Here is a 14,039-nt window from a genome sequence, read left to right on the forward strand (position 1 = left end):
CGCCCCCGGTAAGATACTGAGAAAAAGAAACTATTGGTGTAAACAGTCGCCATATTTGTTCTTATAACAGGTGCAATGTTTCATGCATGTGGACTACAATTATTATTGGTAATTTGACTAATTTTTTCTATTAGAATGAAAACCAACTGTCAACATATAGACATATTTGGACACGTTTTTATTAACTAGATTCATAACAAATGTACATACTATCCATATTGTTTTGGAGCATTGGTCAACTTCCAGAAAGCCATCCAAAATACGATTATAAAATTATTCAAAATGAAGAACCCAGGTTAAACCTCGTTGCCTCCACTGCCAAACGCCTCCGTCAGAACGCATCAGAAAAGTAGACGCGATACCCCAAGGACGAGTAGAAACCCAGCTGGCGAGTTCACACATCGATCACCTAGACGGGACACGCAAAACGACTCAACATGATAACGCCACCATTTACTCTGTATGCCAATCAATGGCACCGAAATCGCTAACAGACACCGAGTTTCCCAGAGTTATCAGAAAGGGCGACGGACCAAAGCTGATTTTTATTTGATACGCACGAGACAATTATCGAAAAACACCTCTTGCAGGTTGGCGGTTTCTCAGGGCTGCGTATTTTCTTTTTCATTTTCAAAAGAAGTGTTTTGAGAATAGATGAACTTTTTTTTTCTTTTCTGAAATGCCTTTAAATGTTCGAACCGCCAATTAATGTAAATTACTTAACTCAGCGTCCCATTAAGTTTTGTGCGATAATTACCCAATAATCCATAGAACGAAATGCACAAATTTCTGGGGAGTTGACATTGTTTTATTGCTATAAATCTTCCAGATCTTTGTAGCTATCTGCAATCAAAAAGTTACTTGGTATTCTTACTTAAGCTTGCGTGCGTTTACCAGAAACGTTGAAGATCACCTGAAAATGACAATCTACTTGAGAACTCATTAGGTAGAAAGAGCGGTGTTCTTCAAAAAAAAAAAAAAAAAAAAAAAAAAAAAGGAAAAATGCGCAAACGCGTTCATTTACCATGTCAACAGCACTTGTTCAACATCCTCCCACAGGGCGGACATTTTTTTAAAAAAGAAACAAATGAGCGAAAAAAAGTAAAATTGCTTAAACGTATTCAGGCTCATGCCCGATACAACGATAAACACTTGTTCAACATCTTTCTGGCCGTCACTGGGGAGTCTTTTGAAGCAATTACGTAGACGACCGGCTCTCGGTTTGGTTTAAGGTATGCAAGCTCATGTACCCGCGTGGCACACAGACGAACATCAAAAGTCTAGGGACGGTTTGGGTTTCAAGGTTATAAGACAACGAGATAGCTGAACTAGTATTCAATTATTTCTCATTAAAAATTTGATAAATGCATGGATAAAAACCTCCATGTAATATGGATAACTTTTGTTGATAATGATAAATGCAATTAATATTAATCAACAGTGGTGTGGTTGTGCGAAGAGGTGGTTGGGGGGGGGGGGGGGTTGGGGGTTGGGGGGGGGGGGGGGGTATCCAACACCCACGTAGTACACATCCTAAACATAGTTGAATTTATTTCCTTGTTCAGTGACTTCATTTAGGGTCCATGCCGGTGTAACAGGGATGGTAGTCCTAGTAATGGACGGCCGGACTCCCATATGATAAGTACAGGTTAGGGTTAGTTGGAGTATAGGGGTTAGTATATGGGACGAACGTCACCAGTTCAAAGTAATGGGTAGGGGACTACGGTTCCTAGCGGACTACCATTCCTGTATCACCGGTCCATTTTATGGTGTCTGGTCACACTTTAGAAGTGCGCCTACATCACGTTGTATAACCCTTTTCCCTAGCTTTTGAAGGATTGATTTTTCATTTTAAAAAACCTCCCGATTTGTGCAAATTATGCATCCTCACAGTCAAAAGGTTGACGAACATTTGTTTTAAGTCCTTTCATCTGGTTATTCTAATTAACATATGTTTTTCCTGTGTATGATTGAAATGTGTGCGTGCTCTTTGGGCCATCTTACGCCGTCGCTGTGGGTAAATTGAATGTAGACCAGGTGAATTCTTCACGTTCGCTTTTCTTTAATTGAAACGATGAGTATTAGAACCCTAATTACGGAGTTTTTTTAAAGAAAGCAGGGGTTATTTTTCATACAAAGACCTTAAAGTTTTTATTCTTTTTTATGATGCTGACGCTGTTGATTATTTCTTTTCTAAGTACAATTAAAGCAGTCTCTGATATCGCATTATATAAAAAAAAGAAAATTCAGAATGGTACCGAAAGCAATGCAAAAACAAAAAATTAATAGAATAAAATCATCAACATATCTGGAATCTTCATTATAAAGCAACGACTGATTATAATATTGAAATAGAAAAGGGTATTTTTATTAATTCAAAAAGATGAGATGGTTTAGCAAGAGCTAACGCGGTATAAAATTGGATAACAGAGCGTGAAAGATAATTTTTGAAGTAATTTGCCAAAGCATTATCTCTCTGGACGGCAGTGAATTAAGGCAGTGAAAGGCAGAGCTTCACAATAGCTTATCGTAGACAAATATCTTTATGGTCATTTTTGGTCTCAAAGGCTGCCATGACTGCCTGAAAGGGCTGCGTCTATAAAACATATTATTTTGCTACCCTTTGATTTCAGGGGCCTCTTAAATAGTACACAAAATTAAAGTATAGGCGATACAATAACTTTGTAACACACTACAAGCAGGTCTGTGGTCAGAGAAAAATATTTCGCTTGTTTTTGGTTTACATTAAGACCATGGCAGCGATGCATTTGTCTGCAATTAAACTTCTGTGCTAAGTCCCTGCTGAAGCAAGGCATTCAACAGCACTGTACTTTCCATACATACATCTTAACAAGCAAAAATGAGGAATCTAATGATTAATTCAAAATATACAACTTGTCTGTTTTCTCTCTGAATAATAAAACGGGCTATCGAACGTAATATATCGCTGGGTTACGCGTCGTCAATAAAAGTTTTAATTTCACTCCAACACATGTCGAAAGCACACGAACACGCGAAAAGTGTGATGGAAATATCGTTCATCCACAGTCATGTACACATGCGACTATCTCAAGGAAATCGATTTTTGTTGTAATTTTAAGATCTCGAAATGGACCGCTCTTCAACCGTGTCTGTTCTTCGCACCGAAGACAATTGTCCCGAGAGATGATGTATTTGGCCATCAAACCTTTTTTTTTTACATTTTCTTCCTTTGATTTACCCCTAAAGAAATATTTGTAAGTCCCAAAATAGCACAAAATAGTTTATGCAAACTGTCAAGAAACTCATGCCTAGGGAACATTATCTGCCCATCCCTATTAACGTGGTAATAATGTTGCTAAAAACCAAACACAGATTGCGAATACAATTTCACCGTTAGAGAGAAGAGTTTGATTTATTTAGACAGTTGCCATAAATAAAAATTTAAAAGACTAGTTTGGAAGTTAGATAAGTGGACGTCCCCTGTTCTAAATTTTGTTTTATATTTTAATTGCGTATATGTGTCCAGCCGCATAAAGAACAATATCTTAGCACAAATTTTATAAATATAAATACAAATAAAAAAATATGAACAGTACACGAAAAAAATAGTGAGGTATAAAAATGATAAGTAACACTCTCTGATATTCAATATTGCTCTTTTACATCTTTTACATTTTAATTAAAATCTTCAAGTAAGATTTTTTCACTGGTCATTTTAACCTGACCAATTTCTCATAACACAGTAAGACCTATAGTCTCAACAAATATTGCACATGCAACTGTTATACAGCAAGTTTGCTAATATTGTAGAATTCAAAATCCATCAGTTTTGTAATAGGTTATTATTAAAATAATAGCTACTGCAGTTAATGGGAATTAAGATAGAAATGCTTGGAATGCCACAGTAAATGCCCGTATTTGATCAACATTTTAAGGTAACATCTCTGAGAGAGAGAGAGAGAGAGAGAGAGAGAGAGAGAGAGAGATCAACACGAAAATGAAAGACAGCAACGAGATTCAAATAATTCACCACATATCAAATAAACGCGACAAGGCCAATGACTAGAAAAAAATGGGAGGGGCAAAAATCCAATTAAAACTCGTCGCACTTCAATTTAATTCACAAGGATGATCACTGGATGTATTCCTGATTCGAAATGACACTTAAATTATCGCTTAATGACTCCCTGACTTGTATTTACACTGAGGCCCTCAGTTCCGCCTGATGAACTGACGGCAGGACGCCTCTGACATTACACTATTAAAAACCGACCCCATGCCACTCTGCGTCTTATTAGCAACCAACTCATAACTCATTCGCATTGTTATCGCGCCCTAGAAGTATCATCGTGACCCCGGTTGTATTCTTTTCGTTCCGCTCCTCCGGCGGCCATGCCGTGACATCGATAAAGCACACAAAGCATGTCCGGTTGAGTGAGGCAAATGAAGCCAAGCGATGCTATAATCTACTTCATTATAATTAGACCATCTTCTTCACTTGGAGGAGTCGATATTGATATTCTTGTTTTCTTCGAAGTGAAAGGGTTTCTCGCATTTCAGGGCGGGACGATTGACATCGAGTGGAAAGGATTTTTTATGATCAGACGACAGTGGTTGGGACCAGACGACAACCGACTCGACCAATCACAGAGCACAGTCAGGTGGGTATGGAGTTATGGTCTGTGCATGGCGGGGCAAAGAGATTTCCATTTCGTTAGAAAGAGAAAAAACGGCATTTTTTTCATTTTCTGACAAAATGGTAATCACTTTGCCCCCCCCCCTCAATCACCGACCGGTTATGCACAGATAGTTTGTTTTATAATCGCTTTTTTTTTTTTTTTTTGGGGGGGGGGAGGGGGATGTAGGCCTTACCGCGACTTTGTGTGAACAAGTGATCTATGGTGAAATTATCTTTCTTTTTTAAATTTTATATAAAGTAGACTCATAACTGACAGCTTGAGTGAAATATTTGTTCGTGCTGGTAGAACTTGCTAAGGTGCCAGCTTTTTATCCTATTAGTAAGGGGCCTAAAACACTGTACATAAACGAGAGGCTTAATTGAGAAGCATTGCATACTTTGTGGTCAAGGCCGTACTAATTTACATCAGATATTAGATTTGATATAAATAATATCAAGGAGGTTTTTCTGATTTTGATGATGCAAGGAAGAATTCATGAATGTTGGAATAAATGAATGAATGAACGAACGAACGAACGAATGAGCGAATGAATGGATGAATTAAACAACAAATACGGTGTAATATTTCACAATAAATTATTTGAACCACAGACAAAAATAATAAATATCAGCAGTTACATTCAGATCTACGTCTTGAAATAAACCAATATCGAGGGTAGGGGTGAGCAGAACGATCCTTGTTGTAAATATTTTGCGTCAAAACCTCCATTTGCACCTGCCTAATATTCCTAAAAAGCTGCCTAGACATAAACTTTCCCAAATAAATCCTAACTCTCGGGATCTGAATCCGGTTCCGGATGATCCGTAACAGAATCCGTATCCGGCTCTCCGGTATTATTTGAATGTTCCTCCTCGTCAGATAAGGGTTCGAGGATAAGTTCACCATTTATATTTCGAGTACGTGGGTCCTCCGGCATCCAGATTTTGGCAGTCATGGTCCTTTTGGGGCCCTGTTGGGTGACACACGGGGCCTTTTTATCGTCGCACCAAGAAAGGGAGTGACCCGCCAGAGGAGGGAGCCCGTTCTGTTCACATTCGTCTTGGAAGGCTGCAAGAAAGAATATAGCTATTTAATTATTATTATTATTTTTTTTTTTTATTATTATTATAAGAAAAAACATGTATTATTATTATTAGTAGTAGTAGTATTAGTAGTAGTAGTAGTAGTAGTTGTCTCCAAAACCGACACGTGGAATGCATTTTATTTGTTGACACATGCTGATGATAGGCCTATTGATATTTCATTTGTTTTCATTAAAAGTTTTATTTTATGTATCTATTTTTTTTTTTTTTTTTTGCGTTCTACCATATTGATAAAAGAAAGTCGTCAGCCTGATGTGATTTCCCTTTTTCTGACCTCTGATTGTATGCGAGACAAAAATTCTTGCAACACACACACACACACACATACACACACACACACACATGCACACGTGCACACACACAAAAACAACAAAAAGCACAATACCCCATTTCAAATGAATACCAGTATCACTGCCTAAGCGTGTTTGTTTGCATCGCTTCACGGCGTATTGGTTACATATCCATCCGACAGCTATATTCATACGCCTCTTCTTTAATGTTTCAGACCCTAGTTAATCAATGCTTAACGTCATAATTAATAATGAGAACGCTGTCGTATTATATTTAATTGTGTCTAAATGAAGGGTCCCTATTAAATATACCGGTGTAATCAATGGCTTTCACCTGTACTCTTTACATTGACTTTTTTTTCGTTTACCAGCGGCAATTAATTTCAGAGGAAATTTCAGCGTAGTTGGTGAAAAGGGGTGCGTGCTTTCCCAGAGATATTCTGGACCATAATTCAACAATGAAGAAGATATACATAAGAAAACCTTATATATATATATATATATATATATATATATATATATATATATATATATATATCTTATATACGACGTCTGTTTGTCCTTTTATGATAAAACCTCATGAAGAATGGGACATGCTTTTTACTAATTATTTCGACTGGTTATGTTTTGTTTTGTTTTGTTTTGTGCGTTTTATTTATTTATTTATTTATTTATTTATTTATTCTAAATCTCTTTACACACACAAACAGCCTTAGGTCAACCACAACATGTTTCATCTGTAAGGCTAAATTCGTGACAGACAGGCAATACGATAATGCATGGAGTCACATGAACTTGATTAGAAGGAGCAGTTGTTTGGAAGATTTAGGGCGATGGAGAAAAGTTGAACTAAATTGGTAGTTGGGACGTTTGAACAGGTGATATTTTTAATTAAGATATTCCGTGGCGCTATCTAGTCAGCGAATTTGGACACTGATACCCTTTCTTCGGCTGAATGTTGACATGTCCGATAATTGGTTAAAGAAAGAAATCTGTTTACAATTTAAGCGTTTTTTTTTTTTCAGATGTTACTCAAGACAAAGTATAATTTTTAAAATTATCAAAATTCACTCACTCAAAAAGTGAACTGAAAATGACACGATCTTCTCTAGTATTTTGAATACTCTCTGTGTATTAGAGAGCATGGTTCATTTATTTCGTCATTGAAATAAATAACAAAAAAGAAAAAATTGAATCTTTTCTTTTCTTTGAAAAATAATAATAGTTTTTGTAGTTTTCATTTTTGACGAAATAAGCTCACATTGCCTCCACTCGCACGGGCCAAGTACATATGAAGTAGATTTAAAACTATAAAATAAAGTTATAATTAAAACAAATGTTGAGTTACGTATAGTTACCTGTAGCAATGAAAGGCCGACACAATCATTCGCTTTGTATATGTTATATTTAAGGTCATAATCCAAAACGCAGATTTTTTTTTTTTTATAAGAGCGCTGAAAGTCACACAAAAGAGAATAGTGAAACATTCCACATCATTATAACGAAAACTATAAAATACTTATCTCTCAAGAGAGTACGATAGTACATGTAGCTCTACACTTTAAGGTGCTTAGATGTATCTTGAAGCGCTTCATGAAGGGCTCAAGGATGTAGGTAGAAATGCCACGTGCACGCGCGTGTATTTTGCGATCCTAAAACTGAACGTCACCACGGCTACGTGTTAATAATTCTTACTGTACAAAATACCTTTTATCCTACAAACAACAATTGCCCGCTTTGGCCTGCACTTCTTCTCATATTACCCAAAACAGATAAAGGATTTGTAAACAAAGCGTTGCAGTTAATAGTAGCATTTGGAACTTACCGGGTCATTTAACGCGACAATATTCTTTATGGTCATTCATCAATTTGCTGTCCTTTTTAACGGTCAAATGTCCAGGCGATAGCGTTCAGTTACGGCACATTCATCCCCGCCGCGTTATAATGAGACTTAACGAGTGTCAATTTTTTTAAGCACTTATAGAATAAATGCTTAAAACCCCGATGTGTCACGGGTCTATAATTGACGTTTCTGTCCAAAACGTAAATTCTGATAATCGGTTGTTATCATCACGACCAGCGAAAAGTGCCGCGATAAATATTCTAAATTACTGACCAAACCAAGAAGAAGATAAGCCATAATAATAGTAATAATAACATTTGACCAGCATGATTATAACGACCATCAATCAGAAGTTTTAATATAATTGCCCAAGACGAAAAGTCAAGAAGTAAAAATGATTTTTTTTTCTTTTTTTTGTAAACGAGAAGACTTTTAAGTTAAAATTTAGATTTGAAAATATCGCTGTCCCAAAGTTCAACGGAGACCATGGGAAGTAATTCTATCACCCCATTGTACCACATTGTATCACCCCATTTTTAATATTTTAACAACTGCCTTTAAGTTCATAAAACTCCAGCCGTTCATGAACACTGCAATGCGCTGAAATAAGTACTTTAACTGAACAATTTGGATCTATTATAAGCAATTAAAAAATCAGCAGATGAAAACACGACCGCTAGCTTGTTTGGTCATCGTTTTTTCGTTTTGTGCTAGGGGTAATTTTCATATTAAACTAGTGCTGGCGTTAAGTGGATTTGTTCGTTCAAATCTGGACTTTAAAAAGGGGTCCAAGTACAGGGCACCTCCCAGACTCGTGCAGGACAGGAGTACGGTAATAAGGCTATCTTATCAATGGGGGAAATTGTGGATTTTATAGTTACTGTATTTTAAGTCATAATTTCTTAAAATTAGAACATTCCTGGTAGCAACAGAATTTTAATAAAGCAGGTTTTCTATGATTCTATTATGTGCAGTAAAAGAAACACATATGCTATATAGAACTATGATTTTTATGGTTATAAAATTAACCATTGGTTATTAAATTTGACCATTAAAAAGATTGAGTAATCACCGACAGAGAATGAACTAGACTGGACAGTGGACGTGGGTTTCTGCCATTAAGCATGCTTTAATAGTCGCAGAAACCAGATAATAGTGAAACCTACCACCATAAGATATACGTTAAACCCTGCTCATTCACGCCAAAAGATTAAGCCAAAAGAAGAAAATGATTGCACTTATAGTCTTCTAGATATTTGTCCTACTTGTAACCGTATGTCTTTATCTATTTGTTAAACTAAATATCTATTACCTCTCGATAGTAATACGTATGTTAGTTGCATTAAGTGTACTAATATTCATTGCTAACAGGTGTTTCTTTCAGCTAACCGCTATTGCAAATAGCCGGGCATTTTTACAGAGATATGTTTTAGAAATTAGAACATTAATATAATAAAAATTGAATTAATGAAAGAAGATAGAGGTACGTCACTAAGTAGATATTCGCCCAATCAAATCTCGATTTTTAAACAATTTGTCAATAGCACCCATCGCTTGAACTTTGCTAAATGTATAACGTGTGTAACTGAACAACATATTTTTGTTTATTCTTCGCATATTTAATTCATTTAAAGATTGGTATAAGGACCTCTGTAGAGAATTCTATGGTGTAGGTCGTAATATTAAACGCACGCTGGGGTGAAAGTACCGACCTTCAAATTGTCACTGAAATAAACGTGTTCGGGTTTATATAACTGAGAGAAAAGCAAATAGCATTGCAATGGTTAGTGTGTAACTATAGTCAAAAAGGAACAAAAATGGCAACTTATTAACCACTACGTTTTATCTATTTTCAGAAATTCTTTTGTGAAATAGTCATATATTCAGATATACATATTGATGTATTAAATAGAAGACAATTATTATTTAATTAGATTCATATGTAAAAAATATTTACATGTTATAGGCAGTAAAACGCTTTAAACACTCTAAGAAATAAGCAGCACATTTGACATTGTACTCTAACGTGTTATAAAAAAACATCACACTCAAAGTAAATCTTTTCAAAAAATCAAATTAATGAATTAACCAAAAGATCACGCAAAGAATGATCATACAAACGATTCCATTAAATGACGAGACACTGCCAGGAACTTTGAACACACGCAATTTACAGATTTCGGCAATTATGATATCTGTTTTCCTCACCTATCTGGTCGTAATTGTTCTGTGAGTCACAATACGTGCACTACCGCACTGGCGGGTGCACAATTGTACACAGAGTGGTGGTATTGCAAGGATAAAAAAATCATATTACAAAGTAGACAAGGATAATTTTACTGTAATATGTAAGTCTTTACTGCAATAAGCCTATGTAAGTCATAGTGATAGAGGCTTTGTAGGTTTGTTTCGTTGTTACGTTTTTTTATTAATTATTTATTTATTTGCTTTTATTAATTTTTTTGGGGAAGGGGGAGCGTTCTTACAAATAATAAATGTGTGTGCTAGGGAGGGAGCACTCCTGTTCTCTCCACCGATCCACCATTGGCATGAGTATATCAGTCTTAAGCTGTCCTAGTCGATGGCAATTTCTAGGATATTGAACGACGAGAATTTTTGTATTGATTGACATTATAAAACACTGTTAACATGTTGACAAATTTTAATACAGTTGTACGGAGACCACAAGGAGTTTGCAATCAACTAAATCCGCTTGTTAAAATATTCAGATAGGATCCTGCACTAGTCTCTTTTACAATTATTTGTAATCCCTTTACATTTTTATGGTCTAAGAAATCTAAGTTAGTTGTGGTCAATAATGCGAGGAATTTTTCTCGATTTGCGAAAAAATGTAGTATTGTTATGAACGCATGATGCAAAAATTGTAATGCAGATTGTCCAGTTATTTTCTCGATTACGAAGTAGTTGTTTTTATAAGATATATAGTTATGTGCTTTTAGATTATTTAGTATAATGTAATTTACTTATAGAGAATCGAGTCGTCACACAGGAAGAGAGAAAAACACCCACACACATAAAAAAGGCATGGAGCGAATCCATTTCTGGTGTGATATTTAGGTTGTTAATTGATCAATATATAGTTTGGAATCTAAAAAAGAAAAATATCGATAAACGGTGTGCTTTCATTTCTTTTGATTTTTGTTTATTAATTTTGAGTCTTTTTAACGAGGCAAATTAAGTCCATAGGAGAGATATTGAAGGAAAAATGTACCCCTCTCTCTCTCTCTTTCTCTCTTTCTCTCTCTCTCTCTCTCTTCGGGTTCGAGGAATTTTTAAAACAAGCCAACAAGCAGAGAAAAAAACCTATGCAACTCACCTCTGTGGCAATGTATTATGATTTTCCTCGGCTGGTCGTTATTCTGCGTGTTAATATTTTCCTTAGATTGAAGGTCCGACTGAACAATCTCTGTCAGAAAACTAATATATCCAATAGCCAGTTTCAAAGTGTCAACCTTCGACAGCCTCTTCTCGTACGGAAGAGTCGGAATGTGTGCCCTTAATCCTTCAAACGCTTCGTTAATGCTCTGCATTCGCTTTCGCTCGCGCAAGTTCGCCGCCTGTCTCTGAAATACTTGTTGACCGGCCCCCTTTTTCCTCCGTCGTCGGACCTTTCCAATGCTGCTGCTACTGTCATTGTTATTGTTACTGCTGTTGTTATTCTCCTGGTCCGAACTGCTCAAATAATCGACAGGGGAATCGCCCTGGGAGTATCCATCATACGAATGAGAGGAATAACCGGAATAAGCTTCACTGTCAAACCCATTAATGCTTGGGTAGAAATGTCGAGCAAAGGGGTCGCATCCATAAGCCTGCATACTTTCACTAATCGTTCTCCGCCTATCAGCAAATGGCGAATTCAATAACAGAACAAAAGGATCAAAGTTGCTCTTCCGTCCGGCTATGAAGTGGGATTCAATACTAAGCGTGCGCCTGCCACGCGCCTCATATCTTATCGTGAAAAACTTGTCAATATCACCCACGTGGCCGAGAGAGATTTTAACCAATCGGTGGCCTTTGTAAATTTCAGGCACGCGCCGTAGATTGTCAGCGTAATACGAGTACGTTTTAACGTCATTATATTGTCATGGATGGTTAAGAGTTTGTTTTTGTTTAAATTTCTTCACAAGTGGATCATTAAGGCATTTTCCCTTCGTTAGCATTAAACACTAAATATACAGGGAAATCCAAGTAGATTTCAAAACAAAAGAGTTGTTAGAGAAACGCATGTAGAGTAATTGGATTAGCACTGCTTATCTAATCACAAACCTGGCCGTTATGTTAGCAACAAAATAATTAAAGATATTTTCAGGGCAGAACGGAAGCAAACTAGACGTCAAACGTGATATTGTCAATAAGAAAAAAAATAGTTAACGGACAACAGTGTTAGCCACATACATTGTGTCATTATTATTATTATTATTATTATTATTATTATTATTATTATTATTATTATTATAACACTTCCCTACTAATGATAACTCGCCTTTCTCATCCTTAGAATAAAAAGTAAGCTTGAACCATTCACTACACAGAGAATTCATTAAGGTATCTTCGTTAAAATTAATTATCGATAATTAGTATCATCTTTTATCATATTTCTATGGCAAAGTAACTACAATGGGTACTTAAGAAAAATGGCTTACATGTTAGCGGTTGGAATAGCTATAAAAATATTGATTTTCAAGCTCGAATAATTAAGAAGTTACAGTGAAACTGCGGAGAGGTGAGTGAAAGATTTTGAGAGTTTGACGGTTAAAATGAATCTCCAGTTCTATCACCTCGAAATTTAAAAACCCAAAACGCAGTGAGGTTTCGTTGTCAAGAGGGTGGATTATGAAAGTCACCGGTTAACATTAAATGTTAAGTAAAAACGTTTTCAAATGAACATGCAACAAAAATGCATATGTCAGATAATCGGAAATTGATAGTGTTGAGCAGAGGCGTCCCTTTGATGGTCGTATACGATGCACTTGACAGTGACACAAGTTGTCACGCCAGAGCTTGCTGGAGTGCTTTCCAATTATTCCTTCATAAAATTACCCTAAGATGGACATATCATTTAATTAGAATGTCACGTATTGTGTGCCCTGCTACGGTAAAACCATCGCTCTGGTAGAAACGCGTGTTAAAATCGACCTCGTTATTATCTCTTTACCTCTAAATATAGTGCTTTCCAATCATTATTGCATAAAATTATACCTGTCTGTAAATATCCTTTTTTGTTTGAGTATCAAATACTGTTCTTAAATGCCAATAAACCGTGGCGAGACAGGGAAACAAACGCGGGTAAAGACTATATTTCATTTACTGCTCATTTTCATGAAAATATTGTTTGTCATTTTACCGTTGATTTCAAGTACAAAAGCATCTGCATCGATGAGCGTAAGGAAAAATCCATTTTAACAAAGCGCGTTTTTAGACATTGTGCAAATTAACTCAGCAATAAGCCCCTTCAAATCGATTCGCATCTGCAAACGGCTCATCTTGAAAAGGAAGAGTGTGCTTTTCAAGGGCCCTTGTAGATTTCTTGTACATTTCGATCCGTCTTCCTTTATTGCGGCTTTTTATTATGCCTCGCGTGTAAAAGCCCACTAAATCAGCACACGCGGCTGTGAAGTGCCAGCTCAAGTGACCAAGAATATCGTTTTTCAACGCGAGTTTTAATAAAGCCTCGCGAGGCGAGGGACGAGAGTGTTTAACTGGCTGAGTGGCTTAACCCCCGGGGCTGCTTCACAAAAGTTTCGTGTCGAAATTTGGTCTGAATTTTTAGATTAAAACTGTGCCGTATCTCATACCTGATGAGCCCTTAGTAGTCCAGCTCAATAAAGCATTGGTCTAAAGTAATGGTCATTATTTTCTTGCTATAGAACAGGGTGTAGCATTTTATTGGACTACGACTACTACTAGCTTGTGCCTAAGTGGACTCACATTTCGGTGTAAATGTTTGGACTGACTTTTGGACTATATTAATATAGCCTGTTTTGTGAAACAGGCTGCAAGTATATTCCAAAGCCAGTGCACCCTTGCCCCCCCCCTCTTTTTTTATTTTTATTATTATTATTTTTTTTTTTGTCGTTGTTGTTACACAAGCGACGGTCAATAATAGCACACGAGCGCTTAA

General features: G+C 36.3%; 1 protein-coding gene across 1 annotated transcript; it reads right to left on the reverse strand.

Annotated features, from left to right (window-relative positions):
* Nucleotides 1–5,240: 5,240 nt before the first annotated feature.
* On the reverse strand, nucleotides 5,241–11,858 carry LOC106159609 (pancreas transcription factor 1 subunit alpha). Its single transcript, XM_013535922.2, has 2 exons — nucleotides 11,235–11,858; nucleotides 5,241–5,729 (listed from the first exon to the last, which is right to left on the reverse strand). The coding sequence occupies exons 1-2, from the start codon at nucleotides 11,731–11,733 to the stop codon at nucleotides 5,449–5,451; spliced, it is 780 nt and encodes a 259-aa protein (XP_013391376.2). The 5' UTR covers nucleotides 11,734–11,858; the 3' UTR covers nucleotides 5,241–5,448.
* Nucleotides 11,859–14,039: the final 2,181 nt, after the last annotated feature.

This window comes from Lingula anatina, chromosome 5 (genome assembly GCF_051362555.1).
Source record: "Lingula anatina isolate TDL-2025a chromosome 5, LinAna3.0, whole genome shotgun sequence".
In the NCBI taxonomy this organism is placed as follows: Eukaryota; Metazoa; Brachiopoda; class Lingulata; order Lingulida; family Lingulidae; genus Lingula; species Lingula anatina.

What these genes read in the sequence shown, in the direction of transcription:
- LOC106159609 (XM_013535922.2), bottom strand. Translation starts at nt 11,733, where the DNA reads ATGCAGGCTTATGGATGCGACCCCTTTGCTCGACATTTCTACCCAAGC. An exon ending in CATAATACATTGCCACAGAG is followed by an intron (nt 5,730 to 11,234) that starts GTGAGTTGCATA and finishes TCTTTCTTGCAG; the next exon opens with CCTTCCAAGACGAATGTGAA.